Genomic DNA, 16,301 nt, shown 5'->3' with positions numbered 1-16,301 from the left:
AGTCACTGTGTGATGATGTTGATGCTACATAGCTTTGCGCTTAGCTTCACGCTAGCCGCACAGCTACCAGGCGGAGCTGGGAAACACTTTCTGTTTTCACACTAACCGGGCTAACCCTGACTCTCATCGGTCGGCCATGTGTTTAGGCAGCAATCTCACGCCCGATCGGATGTCTGATCCCCACGTTTACACGAGAAGCGCTGCCGTATTCGACCGGGATCAGTCGAAACTTTTTCACGGGATTCAAAAATCTGTCACATCCTGTCCCCCCTGTTGCCTGGTGCTCCCTGTCAGGGCTGCGTTCACTGCCCGCTTAATGGGACGCGCTTCACTTAATAGTGCTAACTAAAAGCTCACACGAAACGCAAATCTTGCTCCCCCTCGACCATTTCGGTGTTTGTGGCCGTGGAGAGGTCAGTGTTGGTTTACTGGTCGGCTGTGTTTGCGTCCATGTTTGGTGTTTTTGTTGCGCAATGGTCGGGTAGCGGTGGTCTTTTCTGCTCCGTCCTGCACGCTGTGTTTTGGGTCTATTTTTACTCTCCGCCGCACCTGTCAATGATTTGTTGTGTTATATTTGTTTTTGCCGGAAGAGAGCTCAACTTTTTTCACGATGGGCGTAACGTTATCCAGCTGCAGAGGGAAGGCAGGTCCTTGTTGTGCTCCGCCGGATCCTCTTCCCTCCTTTTCCCCCCTCTCCTCTGTTGTTCTGTAGTGGGACACAGACCTCCCCGTGCTCACGTCTCAGGTCCAGCCTCACATGCCTTTCATCCAGCTCTGCACACATCTCTAAGCATTAACAGACACATCGTTTGGCACTGCCCGGATGTTGACTCCTCACATTTTTCCATGTTCCCAAAATTGTGCTTTGTCCGGTGAATAGCTCAAACTGCACCGCAATGTATTTATCCACATGTGAGAATCCAGTGAGAAGAGTTTGCTCGGTGAGCAGCTCGGAGGAAGTAAGAAATATTCTGCAAATCTGCCTTAAGGGGGGAAGAGAAAATGAAGTTCCTATCCTCCCTCCAGTGGCATCCCTCCAGCAACATGTGTGTCAAAGAGGGGCCAGAGCAGCTGAATCCTCTTAGTCGCCACAGCTTGCTATGCACAATAGGTAAACACTGTCTTTCATCAACTCTGTGCACCCCGGCACCAACTGACCAATGAATTTTTTGTGCTCCAGGGACAAAATGTTCCTGGCGTCACCAGAATGTCTGAATGGATTCACATTCAGACAGTCTTACCACAAGGAAACGCAGGGACCATGAGTTTAGCTTCTCTTTATTACCTCCACTGGCTGCTGCTGCTGCTGCTGATGATGATGATGATGAAGTTGACTGTGGAGAGAGCAAGCAATAAAAGTCTGCCATCTCAGATTGTGGTCGATTAGAGCGCTGTGACGGCTTATGTCTCATCCACATGTAAGCCTCTCCGCAGGACAAATATGATCCCCCGCTCCTTATTGAATGGTATTTGTCTGCTTTTATTATGTTTTGCTGAGGTTAATGTAGCGTATCAATTGCTGGTTTGGGCTAGAGCCCTGCAGAGATGCCCTTGTTAGTGAGTGGGAGTGATCTCTCTCCTCTGGAAAATGATTTGAAATACAGAGGGGAAAAGTGAATGGCTGTTTATTTCTCTGAACTGGTCGTCAGAGCAGTGCTTTTCCCTGTGCTGAAGTTGGCTGATAGAGGCCAGTCTGGTCACTGTAAGCGTGCAGCAGGTCGTCTAGACAACAGACCTTTCCTGTCACCTTGCTCGTTAATTCAAACCAGGGATCTCTGCATGGGTCGTCACCCAGCCTCCTGCGCTGTGCTGGACTTTGCTCCACTGGACTTTGCTCCACTGGCCTGACCCAATTCTCATTGTTAGATTACTGGATGGATGGATCAGTTGGAAATGACGCTAAGCATGCAATCTGTTGAGGAATGGGCTCGGCTCCAACGTGTAGTGCATCAGAGTTTCACTGTAAAACTAAACCAGATGTGTAAATTCTGAATCTATACCTTTTGATCAACTTAAATTGTAGTTGTTGATGTAAAATAACCTTTGGCATGAACAGAAAGCAACTTTTCAAGTTCTTTTCGATGTGTTTCACCAAAAGCAACAGTGAATATTAGTGGTGATAACGCTCCTCTGGGTGACACAGGGCAGTAAGGAGGAAGGAAAAAAGGGAGATGTAGTGCATTAGGCTTGATGTTGCAATACCATACAGTTAAGAAAGTCACTAGGTTCAGTTTGTTACCTTACAGTTGCATGGCCCAGTTTCATTAACTCACTTTTGTTGGCGTTTTCTTCACAAAGACATTTGCCCCTTGAGAATAGATATAAATCCAGGTTATGTGTCTCCAGCATGAAGACTTGTAATATTTTCATTGTGAGACAGGTGACCTATTTAGAAGATTTTATTGAAAAGCACATAAGTAATGGTCAAATCATTGTGCTTGGTGCAGCAGACTGAGGTGATTTAGAACAAACGGGAAAAATGAAAGTAGGGCAACTTCTAATTCTACACTTGATTGTTGACCTTTAGAATAATCACAGTTGTAGCTGGAATGCTTCAGATATGTGAAAATATGAGAGAATATGCAGTGGTGAGTATGATAAAAGGGAACATGACCTGAGAGGCAGATTTCCCTTTTAGAAAAAGAAATCAGAGCAGAGCCTGCTTCCCTGGGCGGCAGTGTCATGAGCCACAAACCGTGGAATTATTTTCATGAATAATGTTGGAATGTGAAAAAGCCGGCTCAGTTCAGTTCTGTATTGAACTTGCTCTATATCCTGTATTTTCCATTCACTGTAGGGCGCAATTTCTCTTTATTGGCAAGACTTTGCGTACAGCCTGGCGTGCTGTTCACCATAAATTGTAATTTGCCAAGTGAAGAAGAGGAATCTGCCCAGCTGCAGATTATTGGATGGATATCATCACTCTTTATTGAATCAAACTGCTTTTGGAATGTGTTTCACAGACACGGTACTCATCTCTACCCTGTGTGACTTTACGGTCCGGATTTTCTGGTCCTGACCTGGAGAATTGCTTATGTAACATAAGCAATTCCCCGAGTCCAGACCAGAAAAAAGTAGAATAATCCAGCAAAATAACCAAAGAATGCTTCCAAATGTTCAAGAACTAAATGCCTGCATCTGCAGATATAATTTGACTTTGTGATGGAGCCATGTGTCGGGAGATATGTATCTGTCGAGATGCAAGTATCCAAGGTTTAGTTTCTCAATCAGCTTGCACTGTGGCGTTGCATGACTCAAACTCATCCATGCCTTTTAAGCGTACTTTCAATCCTAAGAATGACTCAATGCTGGGTTTTATACTCTGAGACTTTGATGAATTGACTTTCTGTTACAACTTCTCAAAGAGTGTTTGTTTTTGTGCTCGCTCCCTTGGCACACCCACAAGGAAAGTGCTTTGGCAACAAAAAAAACACTTTTCTTTAAACAACAAAACCAGCATTTGTACCTCTGATAGGTTCATGTTTTTATCTGCTATTTCTGATTACGTATTTTGTCTTGCTGGAAACACTATGGCAGTGGCTTATGTCGGCGTATCTTGTGGTTTGTCTTGATGGTTGTTTCTCTAAACTTATACGCCTAACTTTGTCATTAGACCATTTCCTGTCTTTCATCCTGTGCTATAAAGTGGTTTTCAAGCTTGTGTTGGTCTGCAACAGTTGGGGTTCATAGTTTCATTGACCGAATCGTTTTGATTAGCTTCAAGTACTGTTTGACTAACGATCGCACAACTGTTGGCTTTGGGCTGGCTTCTGTGCTCCAGCAATGGTTTCCTCATTTCAGGGAATGCCGGCACATTTTAGCTACATGTTACTGACCACATGAAATATTGTGCTTTTCTTTGCAGAATTTTCTGATTGCAACATGAGATGAAATCTGGGGTTATTTGCTTTCTTCCCAGCAATTGCAGAATATGTGAAGTGTATTCTCCTTAATATGCTGAATTCAAATAGAATGACACATTTTTTCATGAAGAGGCTTCAATTTATATTTATAACCTTTCTATTGTCTATAATCTTGTCTAAAATTGTGTTGCGTAAAAATTGTTAAACAAAGCTTTAACTCATTCATGATCAGTCCAAGAGTATATTTGACAGCTGTTTGTTTATGCTTAAAGTGTTGTCTGAAATCCATCTGTTAACTTAGCAAGTATTTAATTTGGCTAAATAATGCCATAAACTATGCTTTGTTTGGATACACTTACTTTAAAGAATTGCTCTTCCAACAGCTGGAGATGTTGATTTCGTGTGTCGTAAAATGCCAGAAAATGAAGTACTGCCATGTGTTTCTGGTTGGTTTTCTTAATCGTTAGTTATTTAAGTGAAGTCTTGTTGTCTGTTTTGTTTTATCAGCAGCAACATAAACACATGTTGAAATGGTGCCTTGCTTGATAATAGATGTTCTCAATCAATCAATCAATCAATCAATCAGTCAGTCAGTCAGTTAGTCAGTCAATCAATCAATCCATAACTCAGAAAGCAATGCTAATCTTGATTTTGTTGTTTTTGTTTAGGATGTGCTCTGAAACAGTAACAGTAGAATAACAACAGCCGTTGATTTTGAATGTCAGTCCTTGTATTATATCAACACTAACAGGCTGCTTGCAGTTAACTAAGGTGTCACATGAACGTTGTTATGATGTGGGATTGTTTTGCCTCTATTTTACATCTTGGAGCTGCTGCCTCAACTGATTGTTTTCTTTTTAACTCCACATTTGGCAGCTTCTCGTTTGGATTCAGACTTTGTGGTGAGAGGCATCCTGACCACAATGGAGGAGTTCCTTCCTCTCTGTTGTAGAGTTTCAAACTGATTTGTGGGGAAACTCCACTGGCTACTGTTACACTGCTCTCTCTTTCTGCTGATAAGTTGTTAAACAATCAGAACTTTGTGAGTTATTCAGCAAAGCAAATTATGCTAAAGTTCATGTCAGGAAGCATGTCAGTCTTAATGTTTTGAGAGTGAATAAGATACGACATAGGAAATAGATTACAGTTGGTAAATAAACAAAATGCTATAAAACATGAGGTCATGACTGTCTCTGAAGCATGCTTTCCTTAATCTGATAAGACCGAATGACTGTGTCATGATATAGCGTTGAACTAAAATGAACCCAGCCTGGATGTGTTTTAACACAGACATTCTCAATTCAGGCTAGTCTGAAAAGGATTAATGTATGAAGTATATCAATAAATGTAACCAGAGGCTGTAAAATGAATTGCATCCAATTGTTTGCTGAAAGATGGAAAAGAGAGATCTGTTTTTTGGAAGAACAGTCAGCCACCGTATGCACAGTTGCTACAGACTGACTGATGAATGTGGCATTGGTACGAGTGAGTAGCGCTGCTTTTGTTTTTCTAGAGCTTAGGGAAAGAGAACGTGATGAAAAGATGATTGATTATTTATTTAAACACATTAAAGTTGATCACAGTGATTTCCACTTGGAAATCCACCAATTGTCCTGATGGAAACCCCTGTGAGAGCCACAGGTCTGTGATATTTCAGAATTTTAATAATTAATTTTTCTCTGTGGAAAACAATTCTGCGTATTTATTTGCGTCAGCAGAGGGAAGTCTGAAAAAACTGCTTTTATGGTAGTTACATTTTTGAAGCTCTTCTCTGGGCTGACTTTTCTCCCAACACTTTGACCTGGTCATGACCTTCTGCCAGTGTGTATCTTTTTACGTATTTTTCCTGCCCTGCAGCTGTCGCTGGCATCTGGAAAGCTTCCTGAATTTTATATTCCTGACATCATCAGGTGGCTTATCTCTGATACCCTTTTGCCATGCAAACGCTGCCACAACCTATTCCTTTGCATATTCAGAACATCCAGTTTAGTTTCCTGATGATGGTCGCCCTTAAGAAAACGGAGCTTTCCTATGCCTAATCAATGACCTTAAAGGGTCCGATTTAGAATTTACATACATGTAAATTCTGTACTACTCTACAGGTCAGTCCAAATCTGTGAATTTGAAACAGGTCAATCCTCAAGCGAGGGGGTGGGACTGAGGTAATGGAGCTGTTTCATACACTGTGACTATTGGAATAAAAGATGAGGAAATAACACATTATCTGTGGTTATTTTACGAGCATACAGACGCATTTTCTCACTACATTCCACTCATCTGGATCTGAAATGTCTAACAAAACTTATCAGATTCCCACAATGGAGCAGTTTACCAATTGAACGAAATTGGTAAGGCAGAGTACTGATTCACATTAAATAAATCAGTCCCAAATTGTTTTGTCTGAGAGTCTCTGGCTGAGGGAGTAGCAGTATAAAGAGAAAGAGAGGGAGTGAGACTACATCACCCACACAGTAAGTCAAAGTGAATCAGGGTTAACGCAGGCTGTGCGTGGCTTGGCCAAAATCAGGTTAGATGCTGACGTGAATGCTATGTAAACTGGCTCCTGAGTCCGCTGGTGGCCTGTCTATACATGGTAAAATAAGCATTTGGCTGATTTAATCAACAGTCGCAGCGGTAAGATAAATCAGGAAGATGGATGCAGCTTTTTTTTTCCAAGAGGAGAAACATCTGCTCTAATCAAGAAAGACTAACAGCTTTTCCTCTGTGGTTTTTCACTTGTTGTTCAGACTCTGCTAAATCACGCAACTCAGTGATAAATTATAAGGGATATTCAATCTTTCTAAGTGCTAAGTGAAGGCAGATATTTGTGTGTGCGTGCGTGCTGACTTGCTGTAATGGCTCAAGTCCCAGACAGGGAATGTTAAATTTGTAAGGTCTTTGCAAAAAGATTTCAAAAACCTTTCCAAATGTATGAAAAATGTAAACTTCATGTTGTTATTGACTTATGGCTTTTCTAGAGATCCACTGATAAATCAGTATCAGTGTGTTGTATGTTTATCAACTGGTGCCATCTTAAAAACTAAACAATTGTCACTGCAGTTTTTTTTTTAAATTGATTTTTCATTTTCAAAAAGAAAACAACATCAGCTCAGTACTTACATAGTAGGTCCAGGGAGCAACATGCAGCATTCAGCGAGTCATCAGAGTTGAAAAAAAAAAAAAATCTCAATCAATGGTGTTGTACATGAGAAAAGCAACCCATCAGCTCAGCCACTTAACTTCATGCCAATCTGCATTTGATTTTTAGGAGATTCAGGATATGACTTCTCCCATGGATATAATATCTCAACTTGTCTTAAATAACAACATCAAATATCGACGATTTCCGCAATTAAATAGAGGGGGAATCATCCTGAACCCACTGAATAACTATAGCCTTTATAGCCAACTTAAAAAAGAAATGATGCAGTAATGTTTTTGAATGTCAATATATGGTCAAATGTTGAGTGTGGAGTTTTCGTTGTCCCTTAAAAGTTAGCCTTTTAGTTAACAATACTTGATATGTGCAGGGGGCCTGACTGTGTTTTCAGGGCTCTACTGTACCACCGCTCTTGCTCAAGCCTTTAAAAGAATTATAAAATGGCATTAGAAAAGGTTGATGGAAGCGGTACCAAACAAACAAAAACATTTAACTCACATGACTGATCAGCTGTTTACCCCAAGACAAAGCTGTGTCCTCTGTCAGCGATATTCCCATCCCACATTCACTCGTGGATGGCCAAGGTGTCCAGTTCCATTTGTTCTTTTACTTAAGGTTTATTTGGGTTTGGGAAAACAACCTCTGCTTCTTCTACTGTTTATTACAGCCAGCCTTATGTAGCCAATACCACCATCTTCTGCTGGAACTATGCTTTGCATTGGCCAGTTTATTTGTTGAAACCAGTGCATAGGTATGCACACAGTCCTCTTTTTTGCGACATTTAAGAAGTTTGCATCAATTTTGCTTGACAGTTGGATAATAAAAACATCTTCTGTCAGAGATAAAAACAATGTTTTAATTACATTTTGCAGTGCTTGCAGAGATGCTCTAGCCTACAAAGCTTGTTCACCAGATGTAATAAAACATGTTTGTTTGGCAGAGACCAGGCAAAATGGCACATCATCATGATTTTAGTAGTTTTTCAATGACAATGAAAACTGTGAAATTTAGTCATCCGTAATAAACAAGAATTATATCGCAATCGCAATATCTGTCAAAATAATCACAGAATATAATTTTTTTGGCCATTAAGTGCAGCCCTCTTTTATATTATATAATTGTTCTTAATGTAAAACAGAAATGTTTCACGGCAGCAAGCTGATAAGAATTTGCATAAAACATTGTTGCCATATGCCATCATCTAATATCGAACAGATCGCAAAAAAGTGTAAAATCTAATGCAGATCGACTGTTTTTTATCTGACAAATATTTCCCAGTGGGGTGTTTTATAACCTGTTTCATGTCCTAGAACTTGCCACAAGCCTCAGTAAGAATTTGTGGGTTTCGTGGTATCACTTTATGAGTGGTACTCGTAAATTTTTGTTTTTCTTATTTCGTTAAAAAGAAAACTGATGAATCCCACAACAGCTCACAGTCATTTTTGTGGACGTTCCAATTAAGATAAAGTCCATGCTCACAAAAGGTTCATAAAAGAGGCCCAGTGTTTGTACTGGACTCTGCTGGTCTCTAATGGCATTTATTAAAGACCCGTTAGTCTACATTTATCGTTCCTGATAAATAAGTCCCTCGAGCTGTTTCAGGGAAAAACTTAAATACGTAGATATGTATCGTATTTCATCAGAAAGCTGTTAAACATTACTAAGTTGTTTGAAGGTCATAATGTCTAGCTGTACCACACACAGGTTGTGCTAAATCAAGCTGGAAATGAGCCATGCTCTTAAACATAGACACGCGTGCCGTGGGCTTGGACAGGTTCTGTTCTTGTTGTTTAAATAGCTTCTGCCAAAAAGTAGATAGATAAACTTGATTTTGAACTTCACCCCCCTCGCGTTTTTCCAGCGGATGTTCAAATTAGCATGTTCCTTTTCAGGCCTGGGTTCTATTATCCTCACTGATGGGGTTCTTTATAGTTGTCAGGGGGGTAGTATTTGAAAGCACGGCTTGTTTTAATACAAGAGTTCAGCCCTGTGGAATGCGAGGAATTCTGTCATTTATTTTCATCCGTGGTTGAAAATTTGAACTTGGAGCACATAAAGCATGTGAGTTCAATTAAAGGAGCTGTAAAGACCTGAAGACACGTAACGGTCAGACAGACTGGAGTTCTACCAGCACCAGTCTCGGTGCAGTGTCTGAACATGCTCTACTCACCTCTGCAAGTGAACAACGATAAAAGTATAACCATCCTCGAGCTCCCTTCTTGTCAAACAGACATGCACACGCTCCCCAACCAAAAACCTGTCCCCATTCAGGCCCGAGAGCCTCATTGTGATTGATTAGGTCTAGGTTTCAAGACGTGGTCGACAGCAGGCTTGAGGCATTTGGTGCAGGATGTCTGCAACATGCCGCTGAGGACCTCGTGTCATCATGATGATGTGTGGCAGTTCATTCTCCTGTGTGTTAAAGCAATTCGTCTCCCTTGTGCATGGTATCTGACCTATGGCCGAACTGTGACATAGAGGCTTCATAAGCAGTCTGCTAAGTACTTCGCTGTGTCATGGCATTTACCTGAGTTGAGATAGAACTACTGAATGGCAAAATGGATATAACACAAAACAAAAGTTCCCATAATGGTATATTGGAAAAAACACTCTAGCCTGTTCGTATTTCTCCAAACCAATCACAACCGTTTTGGGTGGCACTAAAATTAGGATGCAGCAAGGGTGCCCACTGCAAAAAAGTGTCAGGGAGTTACTTATTTTGCACATAAGGAGATCAGCCATTGCATTGATATGGCATTAACTAATTGATGTTTTTAGCGCTGCTTGAATTGAGACATCCTAAACTTTGTGCTGCTTCAGAAAAGGGGGGTAACATTAGTGTGTCCACCTGGGTGTCATGTTTCTATCCAACAGCCAAACAAGAGCTGCAGCCAGTAAACACCTGTGACTACTGCAGAGTCATTTGACATGAGAATCAATGCAGATTCAACCCACTCCCGTTAAAGATTAAAGCCAGATGTTTATCTGTGTTTGTGGGTTTTCTGTGCAGTGTGAAAGGGGTTTTACTGTAGGTGAGCCGGTAGCACAGATACAGCACAGGTACCCACACATAAAACTCTCCCAAAGGGCCATAGCGTGGTTCTTTTGTCTGTCAAGGAATTGCTAGCCTTAGTCTTTCCTGACAGTTGCTGCTAATGGTTTGTTTGCTCTCTCTACCAGCACTGGGGAATGTGTAATGCTATACATGCTGTACTGTGCAGTACCCTGTGTCCATACACCCTCTGATTTAGCATAATTGATGCCCCAGTATCCCCCATTTTGTGGTGTTGAGCCAAACTTCTTGCTTAAAAATTATGTTGCATATGCTGCATAACGGTAGGCTGCATTTGATTTCTCCGACCACCATAAGCAATTTGACATGGTTTTATTCTAAGCAATGCTGACATCAAAACTTGTTTTGCTGTTGAGGTTTTTACTTTTTGAATCAGACTGCTGTTTGACTGGTTTGCTTTATTCAGGTTGTGAAAACTGTGTAAACTTCAAATGTATCTAAGTATGTTGCTTGATACAAAGCTGACACAGCCTGCAGCATTTGTGACTCTTCGACAAAGATGGCATTTTAGCCTGAATGCTTTGAATTAGGAATTGGGCCTTTATTGATTGTGTAAACAATATCTCCATACAGGTTGAATCTTCAGCATTAGGCAAATAAATTCCTAGAAATAGGCCACAATTATTCAATTTCTTTGTCTTACTCTCTTGATAGGAGACCAATTTCCCTTGGCTGAAAAATAGAAAGTGTGTTCTTAACTGTCAAAGAGTGACATAGAGTTTAAAATAACGTTTTGATGAAGTCATGGGGTCAGACAACACAGTGTGACAAAGAACATATTGTGAAACAGACCTTAAAATGCTGTTTTTGGCACGTTAAATGAGGGAAATTCTTCTTAAATTAGATAAAATTTCCATTTATTGGCTTTCCAGATTGCTAAATAAGAATGTTGCAGTCATACATCAACCCCTAAATACATATTATGTTTTGTTTGCACTCATGTTGACATGAATTATTGCATCCAATTTAGGTCTCAGAGTTTTGCAAGACCTAGCCATACGGGGCTCTTTTGGAATTCTATGAGGGAGTTATTTCACTGGTAAAGCTCTCGATGAACAACCTCGCACATCTTTGTGGCTGAATGAAAGTTCATCACACCTGCTATAGATCAGCATCCAGCTGTACCTCTCTGCTCTAAATACATACTGTAAGTGAATACGTCTTTGTGTGGTGAGATAACATCTATGACCAACACTTAAGACTTTGTATTCAAAGAGTTAATTAAGGGGTTGAGTTCCAAGCTCTAGCTCTGTGATGTGTTTTGGCAACTTGGTTAGTGTGTATTACAGATTTTTTTTTTTTTGGTGACTTGAATGGAGACGATGTCTACATAAGGCAAATACCTATAAATGCATGTGTCATCACATTTGTCATCTGTCTTGAGCCAGTGAACAGAACAGTTTGAGTTTTCCTTTGGTCTTATTGAAACAATTAAGATACAGACATTGCAGTAATCAAAGTTGTATCAATAGCAGTAGTTATAGGTGCAGAATGAGGTCAAAGTTGCAGTTTTAGCTCTGGTCAAGGCTGGGTGTTGTGATTAAACGTTGAAGAACAAAGACGATTCCCCATCTGCTACTTGGTTTTGCTTGCCACAGCATTATCATTAAAAAAAAGATTGGCCTTCTCACTCCGGTGAGCTTCAGTGTGATAGCAGTTTAGGTTACATATCTCTCACTTTATACTACATTCCTCCTGAAACATCTTGATTTAATCAGTCCCACCAGAGTCTAACCAGGAGTTTTTATGTGATTATTACGGCCAAAGTATACAGAATTTGCTCTGACTCTGTAAAATCCCTAATGATGATTAGCTGCAAATGGCAACAAGGGTCAAATTATACACAATGATGTTGTTTAAACTACCTTAACTCTGTGTATGTAGTAATGTCTAATAGGTTTTCTGAGTCAGATGTTTGATGTTAATCCACCTAGAATCTTAACATCGATTCTAAATTTCACTGTCTGCAGTGATTACAAGAATAAGTAAGCATTCATCATGTTTTAACCTTTTTTTGCCTTTTTTCAAAACTTGCAAGCAAGCAAGCAAACAACACTTAAGTTGGTTCAGTTTTCACTAAATATTCTGGTAAGCAGCTCAAATGCCTGTAACTTCCCCTGTAGCTGAATGCACTTAGCTTCAGTTAAATTTATTTCAAATGTCAATGTCGCTTTTGATTTTATTTTGCTCTGTCAGCATATTTAGGTCTTTATTTACAGTTTAAACTAGTTCACAGTTCTTCTTTACAACTAAATATGAAGAAATTGCTCTCTCAGAATTTTTTCTGCTTCCTAGTACCATTTTTGGAAAGTGAAGCAACTTCTTGGAAGTGTATAGATGACTTTTTTAAAGGGTGGAGCAATTAGGAAACCTGTAGGTAGGCTTTGGTGAAAACCCAGGCCGTTTCTACATGCACCCTGTTTGCCTTGTGGGTGTTTCTGTTGATTCCTGTTTGTTTTCTTCTGTAATGTCATCATGTTGAGTCAAACCTAATAAATTCACACAACTTACATTAATGAAATTAACAGGGACAGCAGGAAAATCTGAAAATTTGTTCAGACCATAACTTCCTTCTTTTTACCACGTCTTTGAGTGTTATTCAGAATTAATCTGAAAGAAAATCAAAACTCAAGTATAACCAGCACCACTGACTTAGTTTAACAGTTTAATTTGAGCAGTGCATTATTTTAATATTGAAATTGACAATTTTCAACCATGTCAGCCAGTAGTACATGGTTACAAGTTGATGTCTACATGCCATCATTTCCTCTGTGCTGATCTTCAAGTCTTTTTGTCCGCAGGTTCAGGGGAGGGATGTGGAAAGATCATTCAAAGATTCCCCAAGAAGGATTGGGATGGAACAGCTTTTCCTCAAGGAGTGGAGATGGTGAGTGATAACGGCCTCCTATAAACTCAAACTGAACAGATATGCATTACCTGGCACTAGGGGTGCAACGGATCAGAAAAAAAAACACGGTTTGGATCGTTTTACAGATCAGAGTCACGGATCGGATCATTTTTTCGCATCAGCAAAAAAAAAAAAAAAAAGACAAGACAAATAAACATAACTTTGTAAATGCCGCTGTGATAAGTGGTTGTTGAGCAGCCTTCGTTTTCACTCCTGTCAGTGAAACACCGGGGTTATGTCGCTTCAAATGTGTGGCCATGCTTGATGTGTTGCCACTGTCATATGGCTTTCTTGTGCCACAGTGCCTACACACCATCACGGTTTTATCCACTAACCTCTTTCCTTCATCATTATATTTGACAGGGAAGCCAAAATGCTCCCATACAGGGGATTTAAATGACACGGGGCATTCAAGCTCCTCCGTTCCTCCGCTCGCCATGACCACGCTGCACTTAACAAGTGTGTGGATTGAACATGCGCACAGCTTTTTTTTTTCATAAATCAATCCGCGGATCGCGTGTGTGCAGAACCGAAAATATTGATCCGAACGGATCACCGATCAATGATGATCCGTTGCACCACTACCTGGCATACTAACCAGAGTGAGACACAGGAACACAAATGTTCACCTAAAGTAAAAAACATTGTGTCTGCTGGTAGCGACTAACAAGAAACATTAGCCCAAATACATCCTTTGGGGGATAAGTAAAAGATTATCTTATCTTAAAATGCTTTTTAATGAAAATATGGTTGGAATGTTGGATATGTTTAAGTAGGATTCAGACTGTCTCAGAGCACCAAACTCTGTCTTCACCTGACAGTATTCACCTGACAGTATTGCAGCTTTATTTCCCCATCCGATACAAATATAACTACTTCCTGAAAATAATGATCAATCAATGATTGAGTAACCCCCAAGGAGATTTTCATAAATCGCAAATATGCAAAGGTCCTCAGAGTTTTTCTGTGTGTTTCTTTTGATAATGTCAAAAAACTGCTGTGCTTCAGCAGACACATGCAATACAATGCAAATATTTATTGAAGAAGCTTTTCAAAAATGTTGCTTCCTTCTTCTTTTAGTTTGCATGATTTGATGACCAGTAAAAATCAGTTATGAAAGTCTGAGTATAATTGACAGGTGTCTGAATGGTTGCATCATTATAGTGACTGAGGCCTTTGCACACTGAGGCCTGTACATACCAACAATTGCATAGTTCATGACAGGAGAGCAGACAGCATCTCTGGCATAGTTAATGTGTGATGGCACAAGTTGTACAGTGTTTTTCTTGTTAGTGATTGTCCTCGTTCTTCCAGCTTCCGGATTCCGGAGCATTTTCAGTGTCACAAAATGACAGATTATACCCAAAGAGATTTTCATGTTTAAAAAACACATTTGCCCTTTGGAGCTTGTGCAGCTGATGTTGGCATTTCCTGTTTCAGATAAATTCATAACGATTGTTTACTCAAAAACCCTTCCACATTCACTAATTGGGAAACCTCTTTCCTCAGAATGCTTTTTTTTTCATGTCCAGCCTGTTATCTGGTTCCCATTGCTGTCTGTCCTCTGCAGGAATATGACTAGTTGCTTCTCGTAGCCTGTTCCCTCTCTCTTTGGAGGATGGCCCTTGAACGGGTCTTTGACAGGGGGTCTGTTTTCCTTAAATGGACAATGCAATGGATGGACAAATATTTGCTTATCAGGACTGGGAAAAACTGTCAATCTCTAGGGCAACATTAGCAGTCAACAGTATCATACTGCACAGGACACCAGTTCCTGGGGTATATCTGTTTTTTGTTCATTTATATTGGCCAATGCAGATAAGCTTTTAATGACTAAGCAGAATGATTTTGACAGTTAAACAAGGAGAGAAAACACCAAAATGGATCTAGATCACAACACAGTATTTCATCCTTTCAGAGTACTACACAGCACTTTCTGTTCTCTGCAATACACGACTATGAATTGCACATACAAGTTCAAGGTTCTTTGATAGTATTTCTTTTCTTTTCAAAACTCAACATGAGTTTAAGCATCGTCAACAAGCCATACTTGGTCTGGTTGTTAAAACTGCATTTATGGGTACAGTAGAAGAAAGATTTCCTTGTCCAATTTTTAAGAATAGTCACAGGTGCAAAATACTATTAGAATAAATACTATATATTTTGGTATCAGGAAGATTGTCAAAATTATGGCTGATAAATTGCACACGTTTATGATATGTATGTTTTTACTGTGGCCACTCCTTTTATTGTTTTCCTTCGTTATTTATAAGGTTAATATCTTCCTTTCTGTGCATTTGATAAAAACTGAAGGGAGAAGCTGTGCACCTTTTTGTAAGGCACATTTATATGTTAGGTTCATAGGATCCAGTGATGTCAGGGATTGGGAACGCTGTACCCAAAGAAATGTCGCATGTTGTCAGTTTAAAATATGTTTTGTGTTTGGTGGAGGTCAACTGGGTTCACAGATCACAACACGAACCAATTGAGTCTTTGCCGTAAGTGGTGTAGAGGCCAACAAGTTGCATAATATGGGTCAGATATGTAAGCCAAGATAAAAGGAGAGAGCCAATCTAAACATGAGGCATTCTTCAGCATCTCCGATGAGGTCATGCTTTTTTCCCTTTGACAGGATCCTTTATAAGAAAGGCAGATGTAATCAGGTAGTATTTGCGGATTTATAAATGTAAGATTAAACTTGGGTTCGAAATGAAGTATTCTGGATGAATAGTGAATTGTTTTGTTTGCCTGTAATGACAAAAATGATGTGAATGTAAGTGATGGCCAAGAGTTATCATGGCTGCAGCTGAAATCTTTGGCTCTTTGCAGACCTGGTCGAGGAGATGCAATCATACCGTGACTCTTGTTTATCCAATGGTATTTATAAGGCAATTGAGGGCAAGTGAGGCTGTTATTCCAGCACAAATAGACATACTGTGAGTGGGCGGTTTAAATGGCATGCAGGCGTCTTCCTGTGTAACTCATGGAGTCTGTTGGTGGCCATCACGGGGTGTCTTGCTGTGAGTTATTGCTTAAAAACGAGAAGTGGTGTGTCATACAAGCATAGTGCTCAACAAACGACTGGTGAAACTATAAAAAGATTTAAAATGATGGTATGTCCTGTCCAGACAAAGGGTCAAGTAGAATATTGGAGGTTGAATTTTTGGTTGATATGAGGCTGAAACCCTAGCACCGGTCTTTAACCTCCCAGTGACTCTGAGGGATGGACTGTGGTGAGTCTATTCTCTCATCATCATCCCTGTACCCTGTCATGCTATAAAAGAGGTTAAATATAGA

General features: G+C 40.1%; 1 protein-coding gene across 2 annotated transcripts in view; it reads left to right on the top strand.

The window, feature by feature from the left end:
• sbf2 (SET binding factor 2) overlaps positions 1-16,301 on the top strand; it is a 101,310-nt gene that overhangs the window by 250 nt on the left and 84,759 nt on the right. For both annotated transcript variants that reach the window (XM_030414115.1, XM_030414114.1), the window contains exon 2: positions 12,898-12,983. In XM_030414115.1, coding sequence (XP_030269975.1) covers positions 12,898-12,983 — 86 coding nt within the window. The remainder of the gene's footprint in view (positions 1-12,897; positions 12,984-16,301) is intronic.

The sequence above is a fragment of the Sparus aurata genome, chromosome 4, assembly GCF_900880675.1.
Source record: "Sparus aurata chromosome 4, fSpaAur1.1, whole genome shotgun sequence".
NCBI classification, from domain to species: domain Eukaryota; kingdom Metazoa; phylum Chordata; class Actinopteri; order Spariformes; family Sparidae; genus Sparus; species Sparus aurata.
This window is presented reverse-complemented; position numbering and strand designations above follow the sequence as displayed.